The sequence below is a fragment of the Stegostoma tigrinum genome, chromosome 1, assembly GCF_030684315.1.
Source record: "Stegostoma tigrinum isolate sSteTig4 chromosome 1, sSteTig4.hap1, whole genome shotgun sequence".
Lineage (NCBI taxonomy): Eukaryota > Metazoa > Chordata > Chondrichthyes > Orectolobiformes > Stegostomatidae > Stegostoma > Stegostoma tigrinum.
The window spans coordinates 41615905-41642302 of record NC_081354.1 but is presented as its reverse complement, the minus strand read 5'-3'; the positions used below and the strand labels follow the sequence as shown (position 1 = coordinate 41642302).

At 42.7% G+C, this 26398-nt stretch overlaps 1 protein-coding gene across 1 annotated transcript in view; it reads right to left on the bottom strand.

Moving 5' to 3' along the window:
• LOC125456084 (acid-sensing ion channel 5-like) overlaps positions 1 to 26398 on the bottom strand; it is a 219369-nt gene that overhangs the window by 154348 nt on the left and 38623 nt on the right. Inside the window, exon 5 of the mRNA XM_048538782.2 lies at positions 20209 to 20446. Coding sequence (XP_048394739.2) covers positions 20209 to 20446 — 238 coding nt within the window. The remainder of the gene's footprint in view (positions 1 to 20208; positions 20447 to 26398) is intronic.

The following is a 26398-nucleotide window of genomic DNA, read 5'->3' as shown; positions in this document are numbered from 1 at the left end:
GCATAAAGCAAAATTGACATTCCACATGAAAGGATTAGTAATGTAGGATTTACTGAGACAAATTTGGTCAAGGTGGCAGCAGGGTAGGATGAAGTAGGAACTCCTCTGGTCCTTCTGTTTCCTTGTCTTTTGCTCCCCTCTTTGGTCTCTCAGTAGCTCATGGTAGCTCCTGGCCTGATCTGTCAGCGGTTCATAGAACATAGAACATAGAATATTACAGCACAGTACAGGCCCTTCGGCCCTCGATGTTGCGCCAACCTGTCATACTGATCTCAAGCCCATCTAACCTACACTATTCCATGTACGTCCATATGCTTATCCAATGACGACTTAAATGTACCTAAAGTTGGTGAATCTACTACCATTGCAGGCAAAGTTTTCCATTCCCTTACTACTCTCTGAGTAAGGAAACTACCTCTGATATCTGTCCTCTATCTTTCACCCCTCAATTTAAAGCTATGCACCCTCGTGCTCGCCGTCACCATTCTGGGAAAAAGGCTCTCCCTATCCAACCTACCTAACCATCTGATTATTTTATGTTTCAATTAAGTCACCTCTCAACCTTCTTCTCTCTAACGAAAGCAGCCTCAAGTCCCTCAGCCTTTCCTCGTAAGACCTTCCCTCCATACCAGGCAACATCCTAGTAAATCTCCTCTGCACCCTTTCCAAAGCTTCCACATCCTTCTTATAATGCGGTGACCAGAACTGTACACAATACTCCAAGTGCGGCCGCACCAGAGTTTTGTACATCTTCACCATAACCTCTTGGTTCCAGAACTCGATCCCTCTATTAATAAAAGCTAAAACACTGTATGCCTTCTTAACAGCCCTGTCAACCTGGGTGGCAACTTTCAAGGATCTGTGTACATGGACACCGAGATCTTTCTGCTCGTCTACACTACTAAGAATCTTACCATTAGCCCTGTACTTTGCCTTCCGGTTACTCCTACCAAAGTGCATCACCTCACACTTGTCTGCATTAAACTCCATTTGCCACCTCTCAGCCTAGCTCTGCAGCTTATCTATGTCTCTCTGCAACCTACAGCATCCTTCGTCACTATCCACAACTCCACCGACCTTAGTGTCGTCAGCAAATTTACTAACCCATCCTTCTACACCCTCATCCAGGTCATTTATAAAAATGACAAACAGCAGTGGACCCAACACCGACCCTTGCGGTACACCACTAGTAACTGCTCTCCAGGATGAACATTTCCCATCAACTACCACCCTCTGTCTTCTTTCAGCAAGCCAATTTCCGATCCAAACTGCTATATCTCCCACAATTCCATTCCTCCGCTTTTTGTACAATAGCCTATTGTGGGGAAACTTATCGAATGCCTTGCTGAAATCCATATACACCACATCAACCAGTTTACTCTTATCTACCTGTTCGGTCACCTTCTGAAAGAACTCAATAAGGTTTGTGAGGCACGACCTTTCCTTCACAAAACCGTGCTGACTATCCCTAATCAATTTATTCTTTTCTAGATGATTGTAAATCCTATCCCTTATCACCTTTTCCAACACTTTACCAACAACTGAGGTAAGGCTCACTGGTCTATGATTACCAGGGTTGTCTCTACTCCACTTCTTGAACAGGGGAACCACATTTGCTATCCTCCAGTCATCTGGTACTATTCCTGTAGACAATGATGAGTTAAAGATCAATGCCAAAGGCTCGGCAATCTCCTCCCTGGCTTCCCAGAGGATCCGAGGATAAATCCCATCCGGCCCAGGGGACTTATCTATCTTCACCCTCTGAAGGATTTCTAATACCTCTTCCTTGTGAACCTCAATCCCACCTAGTCTAGGAGCCTGTATCTTAGTATTCTCCTCGACAACGTTGTCATTTTCCAGAGTGAATACTGTTGAAAAATATTCATTTAGCGCTTCCCCTATCTCATCTGACTCCACACACAACTTACCACAACTATCCTTGATTGGGCCTAATCTTACTTTTGTCATTCTTTTATTCCTTAAATACCTATAGAAAGCCTTAGGGTTTACTCTGATCCTATCCGCCAATAACTTCTCATGTCTCCTCCTGGCTCTTCTGAGCTCTCTCTTTAGGTCTTTCCGGGCTACCTTGTAGTCCTCAAGTGCCCTAACTGAGCCTTCACATCTCATCCTAACATAAGCCTTCTTCTTCCTCTTGACCAGAGATTCCACCTCCTTCGTAAAGCACGGCTCCCGCGCTCTGCAGCTTCCTCCCTGCCTGACAGGTACATACTTATCTAGGACACACAGGAGCTTTTCCTTGAATAAGCTCCACATTTCTAACTTGCCCATCCCCTGCAGTTTCCTTCCCCATCCCATGCTCCCTAAATCTTGCCTAATCTCATCGTAATTGCCTTTCCCCCAGTTATAACTCTTGCCCAGTGGAATACACCTATCCCTCTCCATCACTAAAGTAAACATAACAGAATTGTAATCGCTATCACCAAAGTGCTCACCTACTTCCAAATCTAACACCTGGCCAGGCTCATTACCCAGTACCAAATCTAATGTGGCTTTGCCCCTTGTTGGCCTATCTACATACTGTGTCAGGAAGCCCTCCTGCACACACTGGACAAAAACTGGCCCATCTATAGTATTCGAGCTATAGTTTTCCCAGTCAATATTTGGAAAGTTGAAGTCCCCCATGACAACTACCCTGTCTCTCTCACTCCTATCGAGAATCATCTTTGCTATCCTTTCCTCTACATCTCTGGAACTATTCAGAGGCTGATAGAAAACTCCCAACAGGGTGACCTCTCCTTTCCTGTTTCTAACCTCAGCCCATACAACCTCAGTTGACGAGTCCCCAAACATCCTTTCTGCAACTGTAATACTGTCCTTAACCAACAATGCCACACCTCCCCCACCTTTTACCATCTTCTCTGTTCTTACTGAAACGTCTAAATCCCGGACCCTGCGACAACCATTCCTGTCCCTGCTCTATCCATATCTCTGAAATGGCCACAACATCGAAGTCCCAGGTACCAACCCATGCTGCAAGTTCACCCACCTTATTCCGGACGCTCCTGGCATTGAAGTAGACAGCCTTCAAACCAACCTCTTGCTTGCCGGTGCCATCTTGCTTCCCTGAAACTTTATTTCGGACCACCCTACTCTCAACCTTTTCTATAGTCGAACTACAATTTTGGTGCCCATCCCCCGGCCTAGTTCATTGGCAGTTCCTGGCCTTGTCTCTTAGAGGCTCGTGACAGGTCCTGGCCTGGTTTCTTAGTGGTATGTCAGCTGGTCCTGGCTTGGCCAGTGAGTGGATGATGCCTGGGCACGTTTTGAGGGGAATGGAGAGCTCAGAAGGCAGCAGTTGAGTACAGACAGCAGAACGAGATAAGCAGAGGGTTCATCAAAGCTTGTTAACTTTTAATTTATTCCTTTGTTTTCCTAGTTTAAAATATGAAAGACTTTAATATAAACTATTGCTTATTTCTTTATTTTTCCATTATTCTATGCAGTAATGCTTTACTTTTTAACTCTTGTTCCTCTTACTACTTTGTACCCAAGCACCATGTGTGGTGACATTGTACACTTTTCACTGTACTCCTGTACTTCTGTACTTGAGTACACATGACAATAAAATCTAAAATTTAATTCTAAATTTAAAGATTTAATGAACAGGAGGAATTTATTTGGATTTGAATAGCTTTCAAGTGATTGTATTAGGGAATAGATGGAAACTTTGTTTTGCTGGGTGTTTCATGATATTTTCTATCCATGTTCTATATTTCGATAATTTAGCTTTCATATTTGTTTTCATCTTTTGAGTTATATAAGTTTGTTCTGTAGTTTAAGAAACTCCAGCCTCTTGTGCCTATATTTCAGTGAAATAACTGGATAGTTAGAAATAAGCGAATAATAACTAGTTGACTAAAATAAAAATAATACATTTGAGCAGAGAAGGCAATGGCCTTGTGCTATTATCAGTTGATTGTTAACCCAGAGACTAAGGTAATGCTCTGGGAACTGAGTATCAAATCCTACCATGGCAGATAGTAAAATTTGAGTTTAACAAAAATCTGGAATTAAGAGTCTAATGATGATTATGAATCTAGTATCAGTTGTTGCAAAAATCCATTTTCTTGACTAACTCCCTTTCAGGAAGGAAATGCCATCCTTACCTGGTCTGGTTTACCTGTGACTCTATTTTCACGACAATGTGGTTGACTCTTGACTGCCTTATGGCCAAGAAATGCTGGCCTAGCCAGCGATGCTGTCATCCATGAATGAATTCAGTTAAAAATCTCTACCAGATATGACTTCATTCTGGGATCTGACTTGTCTGGGAATGATCTGGGGGTTGGTGTGGACTTGTTGGGCCAAAGGGCCTGTTTACACACTGTAGGGACGCTATGATCTTCTATGATCATAGGTGGGATTATTAAAATATTCAAAGTAAACAAGATCATTTACATATATATATATATATATATATATCATAGATTATGAAAAAAATTGTAACCAATAGTTAACATGTTGCTGAAATGTGACAAAGACAGTAAAAACACACAATTTATCCAGAGCCTATATTGGGAAATCGTGAGAAGCAGGCAAGATGATGAAACTTCAGATATGTATGAATTGAAGAGAACAGTACTAAAAAGCTGTGTATTGTGACCAAAACTATTCAATACTTATATTGAACAAATAGTGAAAATGATTAGATGTATGTCTAGTCGTCAAAAATTATAGGCACAAACGTAACAAATGTATAGCATGCTGATAACACGTCACTTGCAGAATCAGAAAAGACCCTTCAAAATATCATAGGTCAAGTATAGTTCAGCAGTTTAGTGTATGGATCCAGTTAAGAATATTGAAAACACAAAAAGGGGAGTTAGAAGGAATGAGAAAGAACTAGAGTGAAGATTGAAGTGGGTATTGTCACACAAACAAATAAGTAGGTTTGTCTTTTTAGGGCATATGTCATGAGAAAATGATGGTAAAATTTTATCAGAGGTAGGTGATAATGTGGATTTTGAGTTACAATCCGTGATCTTATTCATGTGATTGATTTATTGCTGTTACATATTCTGAGATACAATGAAAAGCTTCTTTTGTATCTATATAGACAGATCGTTCCAAACAAAGTGCATCAGGCTAGCAGAACTAGAATGCAGAATATAGTGTTACAGCCACAGAGAAAGTGCAGAGAGAGAGATCAGAATTTAGATTTGAGAGGTCTGTCTGAAAGTCAAATAAAAAAGGGGAAGAAGCTGATTCAAGAGTACGCAAACTTCAATATCTTATTCTTGGCAGAGGAGGCTGGAAGAAAGTATAACAGGGGTGGGAGGGATTTTTGATTACATTGGTTGATTTCCTGAGGCAGTGGGGAGTATAGATGGAGTCAATAGTAAGACGGTTTTCTTGCATGATGATCTGGGCCATATTCATGACACTGTAGTTTCTTGTAATCTTGGGAAGAGCAGTTGCCTTCCCATGCTGCGATGCATCCAAATAGGATGTTTTCTTTGGTGCATCTATGAAAATTGGTGAGATTTCTTGTGGAAATGTGCATTTCTTTAATCTCCTGAGGAAGAAGAGACACTATTGTGCTTTCTTGAATGTTCTATGAATGTGAGTGCACCAGGGCAGATTATTGGTGATTATCACTCCCGAGAACTTGATGAATTTTGGGCGGCGCAGTGGCTCAGTGGTTAGCACTGCAGCCTCACAGCACCAGGGACCCAGGTTCAATTCCAGCCTCGGGCGACTGTCTGTGTGGAGCTTGCACATTCTCCCTGTGTCTGTGTGGGTTTCCTCCAGGTGCTCCGGTTTCCTCCCACAGTTCAAAGATGTGCAGGCTGGGTGGGATGCTTCAAGCAGCAATGTGGATTTGTTGGGCCAAAGGGCCTGTTCCTACACTATAGGGAATCTAATCTAATCCCTAAAATAATTTTGACCATCGCCACTTCAGTACTATTGATGTATTAGGGGCTTGCCCTCCACTTTGCTTCCTGAAGTCAATGACCAGCTCCTTCATTTTGCTCATGTTGATGGGGAGATTGTTGCCTTTATACTATGCTGTTAAAAGGCACTCAATCTCTTTCCAGTATTCTGTCTCGTTGTTGTTTGTGATTTACCTACCACAATGGTGTCATCAGCAAACTTTTAACTGGGGCGGAATTTGGCCACACCGTCATGCGCGTATAAGGGTTATACTAGGGGGCTGAGCACACAGGCTTGTGGAGCACTGGTGTTGAGAATTATGTTGGAAGAGGTGTTATCACCTATTCTTACTGTTTGCGGTCTATGGGTCAGGACGTCAAAGATCTAGTTACAGAGGTGATCCAAGACCTAGGTCTCAGAGTTTAGAGATGAATTTATTGGAAATTATGGTGTTGAAGGTGGAACTGTAGTCAATACGTAGGAGCCTGACATAGATATCCCTGTTATACAAATGTTTCAGGAGCAAGTATAGGGCCAAAGAATTGGTGCCTACTGTGGGTCTGTTTTGTCAGTAGACAAATTGCAAAGGATCAAGGCAATTTTGTAGCTGGATTGATTGAGCCATGACTAACCTGTTGACACGCTTCATAATTATGGAGGTCAGAGCTGTCAGCTGGTAGTCATTGAGGCAAGAGAAACAGAAATTGCTAGAAAATTCTGCATGATTTTTCAGTGGCACCAGGATGATTGTGGTCTTCTTGAAGTAAGGGGGAACTTGAGATCGTAACAAGGCGAGGTTAAAGATGTCTGTGAGCACTCCTGCCAGATGGTCCGCACAGGATCTGAGTTCATATCTGGGGACTCCATCTGGGCCAGTTGCTTTCTGTGATTTCACTCTCAAAAAGGCCAATCTGATACCTGCAGTGGTGATCGCAGGTACAGTTGCCTCCAAGGCTATTTGTATAGGTGATATTTTTTCATTGCTATTTTCAAAGCGAACATAGATAGCATTGAGCTTGTTGGACAGGGATGTACTGTTACGTGCGACTTTGTCCAGCTTCACTTTGTAGCCCGTTATGCCTTGCTGCAAACAATGGGTGACTGTGCAGTTGGTTACCTATTGTTTCAGCCTACCCCCTTACCAAACCCCTTAAGCGAGGTTGATGTTGGGAACACACAACAAGGAAACCAGTCATTTACCGGAAGGATTCAGCTTGCAGATTGCTCTGAACGACCTCCATATTAAAAAGCAAATATCAAAATCTCAGGTGTGTTCTATGACCATTGCCATTGGTCATACAACATACCTTGACATTGGCATCTAACATGTGCCAGCCTCTAAGAACCCTCAAAGCACATCTCTTATAGGATACATAGACACATGGATGCTGCATCATAGGTTGCAATGCTGCAGCAAGGATTTTCTGCATTCACTGATATGCCCCCAGCTTATGGACTGGACCTGGCTGCATTTCTGGGCTGTTCACTTGCTCAGAAAGCACTTACTCACTTTGACCCTCCATGTACGTTCATAGCATCCACACATTACATTGCCTTACTTCACATTTTTTGTATTTTAACCCTCAGGCAGAGATACTAAGCACATTGTACTGCTATTGTGCAGTGCTTTTAGCACTGACACAACTCCATAAAGCTTGTCATACTTGCCAGAAAGCCACAGTCAAGTCACGGACAATGACCTTCATTCATGGGGTCCTGGTGCAGTAAGTCAAGGGTACCCTGTGAGATGAGTCAAGGTCCGGCTCAAAGCATTCAGAGTCAGGATATTCTCCTCATTAGCTGTAAGAAACCTATGACAGGCAACAGAAACCCTGTTCTGACTCAACAAAAACCAAAAGTACTAAGAATGCTGTAAATTAGAAGCATAAACAGAAGTTGCTAGAAAAGTTCAACAAATCTTGCAGCAGACATCTGTGAAGAGAAAATCAGAATTTCGGGTCCAGTTCTGAGGAAGGGCCACTGGACCCGAAATTCTGATTTTCTCTTCACAGCTGCCGCCAGACCTGCTGAGCTTTACCAGCAACTTTTTTTTGTATCTGTTCTGACTCTTTTTGCCCTATTGTAGCTATTTTCATCCTGGAATGAGAAAGAGACAGGTATCACAGGAGAATAAAGTACTGTGGTGCCACAGCTATTATTTTTGTGCAATTGGCAAGCTGTCACAAGGAAGTGTGTAGACAGTCAGAGGACATGCAGTGTAGTGTTAATGATGTTTGGGATGGGTGACAGTGAGGGAAGGAAGATCTTGCGGGCAATAGCTGGAATGATACAGCATGATGCTTGATGGGATGTTTGTACAATATGATAGAATCATAGAATCCCAACAATGTTGCAGCAGGCCATTTAGCTCATCAAGTCTGCACCGACTCTCCAAATAGAATCCCACTCAGACCCACCTCTGAACTTGGATGAACTTAAGAGTCTGGATTAGTACTTAGAGCTATGATGTTGTTGCTATTTCAGAGACTTGGTTAAGGGGGGTACAGGATTGGTAGTTTAACATTCCAGGATACAGATGTTACAGATGGGATAGAGGGGGATGTAAAAGGGGTGGGGCAGTTGCACTACTTGTTAATGAGATAATCACAGCTGTACTGCAAAGGGGCACTTCTCATGTCTCATACAGTGAGGAAAAATGGGTACAGCTCAGGAACAGGAAGGGTGCAATCACAATTTTGGGGTTTACCATAGGCCTCCCAACAGCCAGCAGGCGATGGAAGAACAGAAATGTAGGTAGATTTTGGCAAGATGTCAAATAACAGTGTTGACATCATGTTAACACGATTTTTAACTTCCCACATGTTGACTGGGACTCACTTAAGTGCTTAGGGCTCAGATGGGCAGAGTTTGTAGGAGCATCTGAGGGGGCCTAGTATTGGGGAATGAGCTTGGCCAGGTGGTCGGCGTCTCAGTAGGGGAGTAGGTGGAAACAGTGATCACAATTCAGTAAGCTTTAGGATACTGATGGTACTGATAGGTGTAGTTGTCAGGTGAAGATGCTAAACTGGGGGAAGGTTAATAACACCAATATTAAGCAGGAATTGAAGAATGTAGATTGGAGTAACTTGGGCAGAGAGATGGCAGATGGAATTTAATATGGAAAAATGAGAGGTAATGCATTTTGGAAGGTCTAATCCAGATGGAAAATATACAGTAAATAACAGGGTCCTTAAGAGTACTGATAGGCAGAGGAAGCTGGGTGTACAGGTACCACAGGTCACTGGAAGTGGCAATACAGGTGGAGAAGGTAGTTAAAAAACATATGGCACGCTTGCCTTCATCAGCTGGGGCACTGAGTTTAAAAATTGGCAGGTAATGTTGCAGTTTTATGGAACCTTAGTCAGGCCACATTTTGGAATTATTTTTCTAGGCAGCAGGTACCTAATTCATTATTGAATTACCATCTGAGAATTAAACACTAATTAGAATTGGGACCCTATCCATAGGTGATACATTAGCACAATCTAACAATTAGCACTGAATCCAGTATCTTTAAATTGAATTTTCTCAACATTTGTACAACCGATTTAAAGCAAATGACATTTTCCTCCTTTGAATAATCAACTTTTTTTTGAAATTTCCTTTTAATGGCTGCAGAGATAATAATTTTTTGTATTTTTTTAAGTCTTAGTCTCCAAACTTCAGCTTTAGTTAATCATTTTCCACCCTTCTGTTCTAGAAAAGTAGTTGAGGAATAGTATTGGAGCCAAACTTTGGCTAACATTTATTTAGATTAGATTTACTACAGTGTGGAAACAGGCCCCTCGGCCCAACAAGTCCACACCACACCTGGCAGCATCCCACCCAGACTCATCCCCCTATAACCCACACACCCCTGAACACTACAGGCAATTTAAGCATGGCCAATCCACCTAGTCTGCACATCTTTGGACTTTGGGAGGAAACCGGAGCACCCGAAGGAAACCCACGCAGACATGGGGAGAATGTGCAAACTCTGCGTAGTCGCCTGAGGCTGGAATCAAACCCGGGCCCCTGACACTGAGGCTGCAGTGCTAAACACTGAGCCACCGTGCCGCCCGTAGAGTGAAGCATTACAAGCATAAGGTCCTAAATGAACTATCCCAATATCAATAAGTGTGTCTTTACAACTGCTGAAGCAAAATACTGTTTAATATCTTCAATCAGTGTATGATTAAATACAAATTAAATACAATTGACGTACAATTTTACAAAACATTCCATTCAGACTATTTGTTGTCTTATCTATGGATCTTGAACCGTTGGGTTCAAATTCCACTTGTTTCAGAGATTTGTAATAACACGTCTGAATGGGTTGATTAGAAAATATCTCAGACCATTTGTTCACAGAGATAGATTTATGTTCCTTTTGCTTGCACTGTGACAGAAATGATGGGAACATGGTGGAGAACAAGCAGCTGGACAGGGAAGTATAGAGATGAAGGATTCATATCAGAAGGTCAAATTCACTTGTTTTCTGGGAACACTTTTTCTACCTTAGCTCCTTCAGGAATAGGTTGAGTAACAGTGGCAATCCCAAAAAACAAAAAAATTCTAATGCATAAAATATGAAAATAGAAACAGAAACTGCAGGTCAGGCAGCATCTGTGGAGGAAATCAACATTGATCTCTGTGATATCTGTGCTTTGTGAATAGAATACTGACTTAAATAGTTGTGGGCAGTCTGATATAGTCAGACCATTGCCACTGGCTGTGAGGATGACCGCAACAATGAATTATTTGTAATTGGGGTCCTCCCAGCTTGGAATAGGTAATTTTCCAAAGAATTCACAATCCTCTGGTATGTGATGGAGATGCACATATTTCATTCTTGTCAGAGAAAGGCATATGGAGTGAGTACAACATTTTACTGCAATAGCCCCAGTACCCGTGGTGCCGTGGGCCAATGACTGCACACTTGCAGATGCTGCTTGCAAATTTGGAGATCTTTCGCAAACAGAGGTGGCCCCACTCTCAAAATTCAGCTGCTATGTGACCATAGTCAGTGCATCCTATCCATTTTCCAAGTCGCAATCATGATCTTTCTATTCTAGTGGCGGTCAACTGCCGCATCAGCCTTTTGAATTACCGGAGTGTGGCTGTTTGCTGATTTCCCAGTTCATCACACATGGGAAGCATGCATATAACAACATTCATGTTACCATACCTATCGCGATGTAGCAATAGAGATAATGGGAACTGCAGATGTTGGAGAATCCAAGATAACAAAGTGTGGAGCTAGATGAACACAGCAGGCCAAGCAGCATCTTAGGAGCACAAAAGCTGACGTTTCGGGCCTGGACACTTCATCAGAAAAAGGGGAGGGGGAGAGAGTTCAGAAATAAACAGGGAGAGAGGGGAAGGCGGATCAAAGATGGATAGAGGTGAAGATAGGTGGAGAGGAGACAGACAAGTTAAAGAGGTGGGGATGGAGCCAGTAAAGGTGAGTGAATGTGCGGAGTTAGGGAGGGGATAGGTCAGTCCGGGGAGGACAGACAGGTACTTTAGGGAGCTAAACAATGCTTCTGTTGTTTGTATCACTCTGATGGAGCCCTACAATACTTGCCAGAGTACATGCCACCACTCATACTGACTCTATATTATGAAAGTATGGCTCCTGCAATCTGGTATGCAACAACCAGCTGAAGATGAGAAAAAGGGAGGATGAAGAGAAAGCAGGAAAAGGGGAGACAATCTAGATGGACAGAAATACGTTTATCTGGAAGCAGTTCATTCCTCTCAGGTCCCAGTGAACCCAAGACATATTCCCATTCAACAACAATCCCACACTTCTCTTCTGCTACTGCCAAATGCTATTGTGCCTTTTTAAACACAATGCTGAAGGAAAAGACACCGCAAAACTGTTTCAAAACCAAATTTATATTCAAATTATTCAATTTTCCATATAAAATTGGAAATAACCTCTCTGTGCATTCCGTCAGTTATTGACCCTCCTGTATGTCTCGTTTATTTTAATGCTTTTACAGGAGGTGCTGGGGCACTCTAGATAGCATCTCTGCCTCTGAATCATTTGTTCTGAGTTCAGGTCTCAGTCCAGAAATTGCTGGTCATGACAGTGAGTTCATAATACAGCCAATCAAGTTGAATATTAAATTGCAAATCTTTCCAACAGATAGGTAGTTTCCCAGTCAGTCGTGAAGTTAAAAGAAATTGGAGCTCTAATGTCACTCTCCATAGCTTCAGGCTACAACATTTATGTAAAAATGTATGTAGCCAATGGAATGCAGAGACATACAGCACAGAAGAGACGCTTCAGCTTGCACCGATCTAGTGGCATAATAATATCAATGCACTAGAACCACAGGTTAATGTTTTTGCTAAGATAAATTCAGAGAATTACTGGAAAGCATGACTGTGGATAGATAATAGCAGATATTTTTAAAAAATGCATGGAGGAATTGTAATAATTGTTCATTTCTGCCTGGCACAAAAATAAAATGGAAAAGGTAGTCTGCCTGTGGCTATCAAGGGAATCTAATCGTACGAGATACAAGGATGGAGGATAAAAATTGGCCAGAAAGAGGAGCAGATCTGAGGATTGGAAATAGTTTAGATTTCAGCAAAGAAGGTCAAAGCTATTAAAAGTAGGGGGTTGGAGTGGTGGGTTTGGAATAGGATATGAGAGAAAGCTTGTGGGGAACATACAAACTTGTAATTTTGTATAGGTGTGAGGGGGGGGGGTAAAGTAGATCCTTAAAATTAAACTTGGGATGTTACAATGGGGAATAAAGTGATGGCAGACCAATCAAATACGAAGAAGAACACAAATTATATCAGAAAAATGTATTGCAATATCTGGTCTAGTAAGAGAAAGGAACTGTATTGGAGAAACTGATTGGATTCAAGGCTAACACATCCTCAGGCTCTGATAATCCACATCACAGAATACTTAAGGACTAGAAATAGTGGATGCATTGGTGGTCATCTTTCAAGATTCTACAGACACTGGAACAGTTCCTATGGGTTGGAAGGTAGCTAAAGTAACCTGACTCTTCAATAAATGAGGTTGAAAGAAAACAGGGCATTCTAGACCAGTAAACCTAACGTCAGTAGTGGGGAAAATGCTAGAGTCCATTATTAAATATTTATTACTGGAGTGCTTGGAAAATAGTGGTTAGGCAGAGTCAGTATAGATTTAGATTAGATTAGATTAGATTCCCTACAGTGTGGAAACAGGCCCCTTGGCCCAACAAGTCCACACCGCCTCGTGAAGCATCCCACCCAGACCCATCCCCCTATAACTCCCACACTCCTGAACACTACAGGCAATTTAGCATGGCCGATCCACCTAGCCTGCACATCTTTGGACTGTGGGAGGAAACCGGAGCACCCGGAGGAAACCCACACAGATACGGGGAGAATGTGCAAACTCCGCACAGGCGTTTACCTGAGGCTGGAATTGAACCCAGGTCCCTAGCGCTGTCAGGCTGCAGTGCTAATCACTGAGCCACCGTGCCGCCCGAGTGGGAAATCACACTTGGCAAATCTATTGGAATTTTTAAAGAATGTAACTAGTCGAGTTTATTAGGGGGAACCAGTGGATTTAGTTTACATGGGCTTTCAGAAGGAGTTTGATAATGTCTCACATGAAACATTTGCTTGTAAAAGTAAAGCACTTTAGATTGGGGGTAGTATACTGAAGTGGATATAAAACTGGCTGGTAGACATGAAACAAACAGTACGAAACAAATAGGTCATCTTCTGAGTGGGGTAGAGCAGGGATCAATGCTTGGACACCAACTAATCACAATAATTGATTTAGTTGAGGGCACTAAAAATAATATCTCCAAGTCTGTGACAAATCTGGTTAGGAGGGTGAATTGGAGAATGAGAGATGCTTCAGTGTTGGACAGTTGAGTAAATGGGCAAATGCATGAAAGATGAAATATAATGTGGATAAATGTGAGATTAACCACTTCGACAGCAAAAACAGCAAGGCGGATTATTATCTGAATGGTGATACGTTGGGAAAGGGGAAATGCAAATGGACCTGGGAGTCCTTACACAGCAGTTATTGAATCTATGCATGCAGATGGAGCAAGAAGTTTTTTTTAAAAAAAGCAATATCTTGGCCTTCGCAGTGAGATTATTAAAATTCAGGAGCAGAAAACAGCCTTCTGTAATTGTACAGGCCTTGGTGAAAACCACCTAGAGTATTGTATGTAGTTTTTGTCTCCTTATCAGAGGAAGGATGTTCTGACTGTAGAAGGAGTGCATCAAAGTTTTACCAGATTGATTCCTCAGATGGCAGGACAAACCTAGAAAATTCTAACTTGACTAAACAAAGTAAACACAGGAAGGATGTTCCCAATGGTCTGGGAAAACTGAAACACGAGTCACAGTATAAGGTGCTTTATTGAGTACTGAAATAGAGGAGAAATTCCTTCGAGTGGTGAGCTTGTGGAATTTTCTGTCACAAAGTAATAGAGGACAAAACATTTGAATGTTTTCAGGATGGAGATAATTGTAATCCTAATGGATAATAGGTATTAAGGGTATCAGAGGGTATGGGTGAAAATGGGAACAGGGCAACTGAGTTAAATGATCAGTCATGATTACAGTGAATGGCAGAGTATTTTTGAAAGGGTTAATGGTCTATTCCTCTTCCTATTTTCTCTGTTTCATTGAAAATCATTCCACAAATCATTCAAGCAAGCCATTCTCTACTGGATTCCTCTCCTGCATATATCCTACAGAAAAGGCCCTTCAGTCCATCAAGACCAACAAAAAACTATTCTAATTCAAGGCATGCTGAAGAAGGGTGACGGGACTCAAAACTTTGACTCTATTCTCTCACCACAGATCATGCAGACACCATTGAGTTTCTCCAGCAATTTATGTTTTGGTCCTAAGTCAACATTGACCTAACTTTCCAACACTTGGCCCAGAGCCTTGAATGTTATCACATCTTGAATGCTTATGCATACACTCCTAGAGTGTAAGGTTTCCAGCCTCGACTGCCCTCCCAGGCGGTGCATTCCAAATCAGGAACACAAACAAAGTTACTGGGAAAGCTCAGCAGGGAAACCCTACCCCATTCCCCAATCCTCTTTTCTGCATATAAACTGATTTTTCCCAGCAACCATCAGTTCTGAGGGAGGGTCGACGGACCCGAAGCATTAACTGATTTTTCCTTAGATGCTTCCAGACGTGCTGAGATATTTCAGCAATTTTGCTTTTGTTCCTGATTTACAGCTTCTACAGTTCTTTCAGTTTTTTACTCAAGAAAGAAATTGATACTGTTTTAAATATTAAAGGCATCATTAAAGGATGGAGAGAAAATTGGAATATGGTGTTGAGATAGAGAATGAGCCACAAACATATTGAATGGATGAGTAGGAGGGCTGAATAACCTATTCCTGCCCCTAGTTTCTATAATTGTATGATCAAAAGATCAGCATTCTCTATCATACAAGGTGGCACATGATCCTATACAAACACGAAGAAGAGTGACAGCAACCTTCAACTTGATAGCAATAGCTATAGTGAGGTGAGCAGGGATGGTGATTTGAAGGTTTAATTCTGCTTTAACATGGTACATGGCAATCAGCAATGAAGATTTGAATAGCTAATCAAATGTATAGAAAAATCTTGTGTACACATGACATTGTAGAATGTTCCAAACATGGTCGACGGCATTTTAGACCATAAGGTGCAGGGGGAGTGGTCATTTGAGCCAATATGTTGGCTCCACCATTCAATGAATTCATGGCTGATCTGATAATCCTTACTACTACTTTCCAGCCTTTTTCCTGTTACCTTTGATTTCTTTACTGATTAAAAATTCAGTTTTTCTAAGCCTTGACTGTACTTAATGACACAGCCTTGAAAGCCTTCTGCAGTAAAGAATTCCACAGATTCATCTCTCCATCTCCATCTTAGGGAGACAAGCTCTCCTCATCAATCCTTTCAAGAGACACTATCAAATAGGCAAATTTGCAACTCCAGGACAGAGGTGCAATCAGTAACACAAGTTGGCCTGTTGGAGTGGTCCTGAATTCTGGCTCAACTGATGAGTGAACAGATGTCTAAAACTGTAAAAGTGGGAACAATTCCAATAGGCCAGGGGAAACTTTAAACAGCACAGTAATCCAGGTTTCTAAAGTGTGAGCTTAAAAAACAACTTACAGATGTGGTATTGCCAGGACAGTTCACAGATACCATGAGGCGATAGAAACCGAAGTATGAAAGAGAACTGTTTTAGTTTTCATTCAGATTTGGACATCACTGACTAGGCTTGCACTTCTTGTCCATCGGGAACTGCGCTGAAGAAGGTGGTGCTGAGCCACTTTCTTGAGCCATTGCAGCCCTTGATGTATATCAAAATTGAGCATCATGGATAGGATGAATAGCCAAGGTCCTTTTCCCAGGATAGGGGAGCCAAAACTAGAAGGCTTACATTTAAGGTGATAGGGAAAAATTTTAAAGGGATCTGTGGGGTAACGTTTTTATGCAGAGGGTGGTGCATGTATGGAATGAGCTGCCAGAGAAGGTAATACAGATGGGCACAATTCCAACATATAAAAGGCATCTGTGTGGGTACGTGAATGGTGAGGGTTTGGAGTGACATTGTCCAAATGCTAGCTAAAGGGGTTAACTCAGTTTAGGTTATATGGCTGGCATGGATCAGTTAGGCTAGAAGGTCTTTGTGTGTTGTTTAACTCTATGACAGTGATTCGACGTGAAGGTAGTCCTATAGTGTTATTAGGAAGGGACCTCCAAGAATTTTGTAATCAGAAATATGTTTCATACTGGTCAATGAGATGGTAACACATGACTGTACTGGTTTGATTGAAACACTTTCCATTACTCTTTGTGCTGCAAACATTTTCAGTGTCCAAGAATCAGCAAGATTTGTGAGAAAACAAAATGTAGACAGCCGACAACAAATATACCCCATCTGAAGTTGGCAACTTTTGAACTGAAGTAACTTGGATTGCTGCATGGCTAAGTGAACAAACAACTTAGATGGATGCAAAACTGATGCTAGATATTGAAGTACTTCAGAAGAGCCAAGTTCGTGCAGAATAGCTGAGCTCCTTAGCTTCCGAAAAAGAATTGCCAATAGCAATAATAAGAATACATCTTCAAGCAAGAGAATGGTAAAAGTAAAAACATCTGTTTCACTGGTAGTTCAATTGCTGAGGATAAAGAAAAAATTTCAAGTTACTCAACATGTTAAAGTAAAGCCTTTACATCCTTCAGCTCAGATCTATAGGTTGGTAGAGAATAAATAATTGTAAACACAGATTTTTGGATGTGGTGCATACAATTTCATAGAAGACATAAGGACCAACCAACGCCAAATAATTCAGGATATTGCAAAGGAAAGACTGTTCACTTAGGAGAGATATGTTCTCCAGAGTAAATCCAAGAGTTAAACATTTCTCCAGATCAAAGACCAGTATAGACCTCAGACCATCATGAAGGGACTCCACAATCCTCAATCCAATAAACTATTGTCTTTGAAATCCAAAGAGTAAATGTTTGGGGCCGGTATTACAACAATCAGATTAACTAAATTTGCAAAGCCAACAACTTGGGAAGGATGAATATGGCAGCAGTAAATGTAATTGTATATGCAAATAAATGATGAGGGCAAAGCTTGGGTGAAACAGAAATGTTATGTGGGTCTGAAGAGTTGGAAGGGCCTGAAGAGGCAATGCTTGTGCCATGCAATGGAAAAAATAAGAAACAGTGGATAGCGTAATTTATGATCTTAAAAGCATTTCAATGAACATTTAGTAATTTCTAAGAATATATACCTCTTTTAATCTGTGAATTATTGTTAAATGCAATTTCAGACATCTTGCCACCTACAAGAGACTCTTCTAGTTATACCAGAAAGTGGTTTCTCTCTAAGACACCAGATCACGCAGGGTCCTGCACAAACATACACTAAGAAAAAGATGGAGGCGGCAACTTTCGGTATGAAAGCAGCTACAATGCTCACTAATGTAGCCTCTGATGTGGGCTGTGTTTGGGTGTGATGCTAATCAACTGGGTTGCTTAGATGGTAAAAAGTTGCTTCAGTGTTGTTGGGAGTTAACTACATTTCTGTGGCTCTGAATTCAAATGTAGGCCATTTCAGGCAAGGGTGTATATTTCTTTCCCTGAGGGACATTAGTAAATTTCATGGTCATCATTAGGTTCTTTGTTCCAGGTTTTTTTTATTGAATTCAAATTTACCATCCACCATGTGGGATTCAAAGGTGGGTTCCCCCAGAATATTAGTTGGGTTTCTGTGTTTTTATATCTTTTTATAGTTTGCAATTCCAACTAGTTGCATATGGATGTTCATTACTTTGTGAAGACATTTAGGTAAAAAGGTCATAGTCCTTCTGGAATCATTACCTACAGCGCAGCAGATGACTGCGAACCTCCCGAGTGTTGATGAAAGTTTTTGTTTGCATGCTGCCGTTTTGACAGGGAGTAAACATTGAAAGGCAAATGCTTTTGGTTTAGGATAATTTAGAATTAATTGTAACTTAGAAAAACCCAAATTGGCAGCCTTTATAGGCATTTTGAAGGAAATCTAGTCGGGGTCAAAAGCAAATATGATTTCTCTCCTATGAAGGAGTATAGGACAGTTCAGGAGCAGTTCACTTATAAAAATAGGCTGTTGGAAAATCTCAGCAGGTCTGGCAGCATCTGAAGAGAAATCAATTAATGCTTCTGGTCTGGTGACCCTTACTCAGAATTGATGGTAGCTAGGCAAATGTCGGTTTACCTTGGTGTAAATATTTAGCTTGTGAATCTTTGTGAAACTAGGAGTGATCAGAAAAGATTCGTTGGAAATTGTCAGATTTTTAAAATGATAGTGTGGAAGAATAGATGAGATTTTGTTTTGTCCTGTGTTTTAGATCTTGTAACCTTGTGTTCAATATTTGCATACCTTGGTTTGTTTTATTCTGTTCCTTTTATTTTGTGTGATAAGCTTCCTTTTAATTGTTAAAGAAAATCTACAGTTTTACACACCTATGTTTCTGTGAATAACCACCACACTAAATTGAAAGAAAATCTATCAAGCCAAACTTTATTCTGGATTCTGACTTGTCCAGTAGTAACATCAGCATTGGTCATAACAGTACCAAAACAATAAAAGCAACAGTGCAGCAGTCACTAGATATATAGTGCATAAAGCTATTTGCCCCATTCATATTAGTGCAGGTTCTTTTGAAGAGCTTCCAAGTAATCCCACCTCCCTGATTCTTCTGAGCTCTTCATTCTTCCTGCCTTTGAAACTATAGATATAATTCCCTTTTGGAAGTTAGTGTTGAATCTGCTTCCTCACGTTTTCAGACAGTGTGGTCCAGATCATTAAAACTTGCCAGGTTTTTATTTTGAAAAAAGTCACTTCCATCAGTTTTTTGGTCAATTGCATTAATTTAATGACATAAGCTGATTATTATTTCTTACCTCCACTTTCTCATCAGATTGATTGCCAAACTTGTAGGCTTTTCAGCACTAAGGGAAAGAGGAAATTGGAAAAATCATGGGTGTTGATGATTTGTGGATGGAGGTGTGGATGGAGCCAGAGGGGAGACTGATGTGGAGAGGAGTGTTCAGATTGGAGAAAGTTGGAGGATGATTTTGGGGAAGGCCCAAGTTAGACAAGATCAAGTTGGCGACTAATCAAAGAATTCAGAGGTCAGAAGACAAATTGGAAGGGTGAGGGGAAATCCAACTGCTTAGGGTAATACAGTTACTATTCTACTCCCTAATAAGTGGCACTTGCTTCTTGGATCCAGCAGTTTTCACTTTTCTTTTGCTGCTGGGTTTCCTGAGATCTGGATATTCTGCCCACTAGGGCTTTAAATATAAACCATATATGACCAAAAGGAGTAGCATTTAAATAGTTAACCTAAACATTGACGGCATGTTAGTTGTTATTCCCCTGTCCAACTTTTGTTAAAACTGGATAAAGCTGGAGACACATGTCTGAATGAAGACCTTACTTTCACATTGAATAACAGAACTGATATTACATGACAACATGTTCCTATTTGAGCCAGTAGATCTAAAACCTCATTGGGAGCAAGCAAAGGCTACTCCACCTAAAAACTTTAATTTCAACACCTGAAATTTCTGGCAGCACTCTTGATTTCTTGCAGTAACTGCAGTAGAAGATCAGCAGGTACACTAGAAATGTCATAAACAGTTAGTTATTTGCTTTGCTTCTCCAAACTTCTGTTAATTGCTCATTGAATAGACATCAGGAGATAATAAAAATCCTGTGGAAATTCAACCTCTGAGTTTCAAGTTCAAAATAATACAAATTTAGTTTACCTTTGGATAACAGGGCTCCCCAAAGAAGTCACATTTTAAGAGAGTTGAGTTATCAATTTGGTATCCATACTTTTTGGTGAAATTCTTGATGCTGAAAGTTGGATTCCCTTGAAGAAAGTCCAGGACTTCTTGGGAAGTGCTGCTATCTCCATCGCTTTGACTAATGTTCAGAACTGCACACACGATAGACCATAACATATACATTATGTTCAAGTTGGCTACTGCTTGGGCTTGGTATCTGTAGAGAACAAAAAAAAATGACATCTTCACGTTGATGTGTGAAAATCAATATAGTGGAAATCTGAAAATCAGCATTGAAAGTGCAGCTAGTTTATAAAAATATACAGCCAAGTCTCATATCCAAAAACATCCCATGGATTTTGGAACTTAACAGAAACAGTATTGGGCAGTTCGTTGGATTCTCCTTCAGTATCTCCTACTTAACCAATCATCATCCAAACCATAGAATGCTTACAGTGTGGATGTAGGCCATTCAGCCCATTGAGTACACACCAACTCGCCAAGGAAAATCCTATCCAGACCCTCTCTGTCCCTGTAACCCTGCATTCTCAATGGCTTTTATTCACTTAACCTGCACATCCTGGACACTGTGAGCAATTTAGCATGGCCAACCCACCTAACTTGCACATCTGTGGACTGTGGAAGGAAACCGGAGCATCTGGGCAAAACTAATGCAGGCATGGGGAGAATGGGCAAAGACCCCACAGACTTTGTCCAAGGGTGTGATTGAACTCAGATTACTAGGATTGTGAGGCAGCAGTGCTAACAATTGAGCGCCATGCCACATAATAATTTCTGTCATTTTTCAGGATGACTTTATTCAATTTTTTTTTCACAAAAGGAGCAGAGGACTTCAGAACAGAAATAGCTCATTAAGTCCTCATGGCCGTTCTATTATTCACGAAGATCATAACTGATGTGCAACCTAATTCCTAACCACTGCTGTAGATAATTAAATGTTTTTGATTAACAGGTAACTTGGATGCAGGCATAGGTGGATGGGTTAGTAAGTTTGCAGATGACAATAAAGTTGGTGGAGTGATGGACAGTGTGGAAGAATGTTGCAGGTTGCAGGGTAAACTGCAGAATTGGGCTGAAACATGGCAAATGAGTTCAGTGCGGATAAATGTGAGGTGATTCACTTTGGGAAGAATAATAGGTAGGCAGAATACTGGGTCAATAAGATTCTTGGTAGTGTGGATGTGCAGAGGGATCTTGGTGTCCATGTACATAGATCCCTGAAAGTTGCCACCCAGGTTGATAGTGCTGTTAAGAAGGTGTGTTAAGTTTTATTGGTAGAGAGATTGAGCTCCGGAGCCGTGATGTCATGCTGGGACTGTACAAAACGCTCGTGCGGCCTCATTTGGAATATTGCGTACAGTTCTGGTTGCCCCATTACAGGAAGGATGTGGAAGCATTGGAAAAGGCGCAGAGGAGATTTACCAGGATGTTGCCTGGTCTGGAGCGAAGGCCTTATGAAGAAAGGCTGAGGGACTTGGGTCTGTTCTCATTGGAGAGAAGAAAGCTAAGAGGGGATTTAATAGAGACATACGAGATTATCAGAGGATTAGATAGGGTGGACAGCGAGAGTCTTTTTCTGAGGATGATGACGTCAGCTTGTACGAGGGGGCATAGCTACAAATTGAGGGTTGATAGATTTAAGACAGATGTCAGAGGCAGGTTATTTACTCAGAGTGGTAAGGGCGTGGAACACCCTGCCTGCCAATGTAGTTAACTCAGCCACCTTAGGGGCATTTAAACAGTCCTTGAATAAGCATATGGATGATGATAGGATAGTGTAGCGGGATGGGCTTAGATTAGGTCACAGGTTGGTGCAACATCGAGCGTCGAAGGGCCTGTTCTGCGCAGTATTGTTCTATGTTCAATAGGTACTATTAATATTAAAATTTACCATTATTCTTATTAAAATCACTTGATATTTACAGAAGTGACTTACGAACTTTCACCATTAGTATGCAAAAATATTTCTGTTTTCACCCCTTTAAGGCCTTTAAGTTTTAGGCTATGGTCCTGAGTTCCAGAATCCCTAGCTAGTGAAAATAGTTTCCTGTATCTGCCTTGTATGTTTCCTGTAATGTCTTAAATCTTTGATCAAGTCATCCTTTTACTTTTAAGTTCCAAGGAATGTAATCCCCACTCATGTAATTTTATAATTTAAACCTATACCCCACATACCAGGCCTTGTTACCATAAAGCCTGCCATCACACACCCCCTGTTGTTAGTCAATAACTGTCCCCATTAACAACGACTCACTCACCCCCTAGCCTGATCGTTAGCAACTCTTGTGTTTGTCCACTTCTCTCTCTCTCTCTCTCTGTCTGTCGTTCCCTTCACAGATGCAGCCAGACCTGCTGAGCTTCTCCAGCAATTTTGTTTTTGTCAGTATTTAGCACTGCTGCCTCACAGCATCAGGGACCTGGGTTTGATTCTAATCTCAGCAGACTATCCGCGTAGCGTTTGCACATTCTCTTCGTGTCTGCATGGGTTTCCTCCCACGGTCTGAAGATGTGCAGGTTAGCTAGATTGGCCATGTCAAATTGCCCATTGTGTCCAAGGTTAGGTGGATCAGCCATGGGAAGTGCAGGGTTACTGGGTTGGCAGGGAGTTGGGGGTGTGGCGGTCGGTGTGCTCTCCATGGGCTGAAAGGCCCACCTCCACACCGTCGGGATTCTATGATTTCAATACCACTTAGCCTGTCGAGCCTGTTCTGCCATTCAATACAATTATGGCTCATCAGCCTTTAATCAACACTATTTCCTATAATTCTTTACACCATAGATAATCAAACACTTATCAATGTCAATTTCCTATATGTTCAAAGACTGAGCTTGCATAGCCCTTTGTGATAGCTTCACCACGCTTTTCCATTTGCTAGGGACATGTAACATTTCCTGAAGTTTTTCTTTGGGTTTTATGCTGTTTTTAATTCTTTAATTAGCTATGACCTTGTGCGTTTTCTCTTCTTTGGCAGTGCCTCAGGACTGAGGATGATTTTCTTCCACCGCAGAACTGTTGGCTTTGAGCTGACTAAGAACACCAATGCTGCAATTGCACAGCGTGCCAACAGGGGTGGATTGCCTTCAGAGAGGGGAGTGGATGGGATGTGTGGGTTTTCATATATTCCTTACATTGTACTTGGCCTCCACTTGAGCCTGTCATAGATATTCAAGACAGTTGGCAGCTTCACAAATGCTTTGCCCTGCCGAATCTTCACCATCCCCTCAGACCTACCCCTGACTGAGGACGAACGGTCAGTCCTAAGCAAGGGGCTCACGTTTGTCCCCCTCCACCCACACGTCAACGAATACCAGTCACGTTTGGACATCGAGCATTTTTTCCACCGCCTTCGCCTCCATGCTTACTTCTTTAACCGGGAGCCCAACCCTCCTTCCACTGACACCTTCACCCACCTCCAACACAAGTCCTCTTCCTGGACACCACTGCCAGGCCGCCCACACTCCCTCGACCTCTTCATTTCCAACAGCCGTCGAGATATTAACTGCCTCAACCTCTCCACCCCTCTCACCCACTCGAACCTCTCCCCCGCAGAACGGGCAGCCCTCTGCTCCAACCCCAACCTCACCATCAAACCCGGAGACACGGGAGGCGCAGTGGTAGTATGGTGCACTGACCTCTGCATCGCCGAGGCCAAACGCAAACTCTCCAACACCTCCTCCTACCGGCCCCTTGATCGTGGCCCACCCCTGAGTGCCAAACCATCATCTCCAATACCATCCATGACCTCATCACCTCAGGGGACCTCCCACCCACAGCCTCTAACCTTATTGTTCCCCAACCCCGCATGGCCTGTTTCTATCTCCTTCCCAAAATCCACAAACCTGCCTGCCCTGGTCGACCCATTGTCTCAGCCTGTTCCTGCCCCACCAAACTCACCTCCACCTATCTGAACTCCATTTTCTTCCCTTTGGCCCAGGAACTCCCTACCTACGTCTGTGAAACCACCCACGCCCTTCACCTCCTCCAGAACTTTCAATTCCCTGGCCCCCAACACCTCATTTTCACCACGGACATCCAGTCCCTATACACCTGTATTCCTCATGCAGATGGCCTCAAGGCCCTCCGCTTCTTTCTGTCCCACAGGCCCGACCAATCCCCCTCCACTGACACCCTCATCCGCCTAGATGAACTCGTCCTCACTCTCTACAATTTCTCTTTCGATTCCTACAGACAAAGGGTGTGGCCATGGGCACCCGCATGGGCCCAAGCTCTGCCTGTCTCTTTGTAGGTTACGTGGAACAGTCCCTCTTCCACACCTACACAGGCACCAAACCCTACCCCTTCCTCCATTACATTGATGACTGTATCGGCGCCGTCTCTTGCTCCCAGAGGAGCTCAAACAGTTCATCCACTTCACCAACACCTTCCACCCCTACCTCAAGTTCACCTGGGCCATCTCCAACACATCCCTCACCTTCCTGAAACCCTTAGTCTCCATCTCAAGTAAAAAGCTAGAAACTGATGTCCATTTCAAGCCCACTGACTCTCACAGCTACCTAGAATACACCTCCTCCCACCCACGCTCCTGCAAAAATTCCATCCCCCATTCCCAATTCCTCCGCCTCCGCTACATCTGCTCCCAGAATGAAGCATTCCACTCCCACACATCCCAGGTGCCCACGTTCTTCAAGGACGGCAACTTTCCCCCCGCAGTGGTCAAGAACACCCTTGACCGCGTCTCCTGCATTTCCCGCAACACGTTCCTCACATCCCGCCCCCATCACAACTGCCCCAAGAGGATCCACCTCGTTCTCACATACCACCCCACCAACCTCCGGATACAACGCATCATCCTCCGACACTTCCGCCATCTACAATCCAACCCCACCACCCACGACATTTTTCTAACCCCACCCTTGTCTGCCTTCCGGAGAGACCACTCTCTCCGTGACTCCCTTGTTCGCTCCACACTCCCCTCCAACCCCATCACGTCCGGCAACTTCCCCTGCATCCGCAGGAAGTTCTACACTTGCCCCCACACCCCCTCCCTCACCCCATCCCAGGCCCCAAGATGACTTTCGACATTAAACAAATGTTCACCTGCACATCTGCCAATGTGGTATACTGTATTCACAGTACCTGGTGTGGCTCCCTCTACATTGCGGAAACCAAGAGGAGGCTTGGGGACCGCTTTGCAGAACACCTTCGCTTGGTTCGCAATAAACAACTGCATCTCCCAGTCGTGAACCATTTTATCTCCCCTTCCCATTCCTCAGACGACACGTCTATCATGGGCCTCCTGCAGTGCCACAATGATGCCACCCGAAGGTTGCAGGAACAGCAACTCATATTCCGCTTGGGAACCCTGCAGCCCAATGGTATCAATGCTTCACAAGCTTCAAAATCTCCCCTTCCCCCACTGCATCCCAAAACCAGCCCAGCTCATCCCCTAACCCCACGGCCTCCCACAACCAGCCCAGCCTGTCCCCGCCTCCCTAACCTGCTCTTCTTCTCACCTATCCCTTCCTCCCACCTCCAGCCACACCTCCATTTTCTACCTACTAACCCCATCCTGCCTCCTTGACCTGTCCATCTTCCATGGACTGACCTATCCCCTCTCTACCTATACTCTCCTCACCACCTATCCTCTTTTATCTCCATCTTCGATCCGCCTCCCCTTCTCTACCTATTTATTCCAGAACCCTCTCCCCAACCCCCTCTCTGATGAAGGGTCTAGGCCCGAAACATCAGCTTTTGTGCTCCTGAGATGCTGCTTGGCCTGCTGTGTTCATCTAGCTTCACACTTTGTTATCTTGGATTCTCTAGCATCTGCAGTTCCCATTATCTCTCACAAATGCTTTATCACTAGTTTTGGGCAAAAGACTTGTACAAGTCAGTGGCAATATAATACTACTTCAGCGGAATTTTGAGGATGTCCTCAAAACATATCTTATGTTCTCCTGGTAACCATTTTCCATGATGAAGCCTAGAGTAGACAATTTGTTTTAGGAGTCTTCGTCAAGCATTTGGACAATGCCGCCACCCAATGCATTTGATCACCCATATCAGCTGATTTAACAGTGCAGATGCTTGCCAGAGAGAGGACTCTGGCACTGGAACATCTGTCCTGCCAGTGAATATTGCAGAATTTTATGGAAGCATCGGGGACGACATTTCTCTTGGGATTTG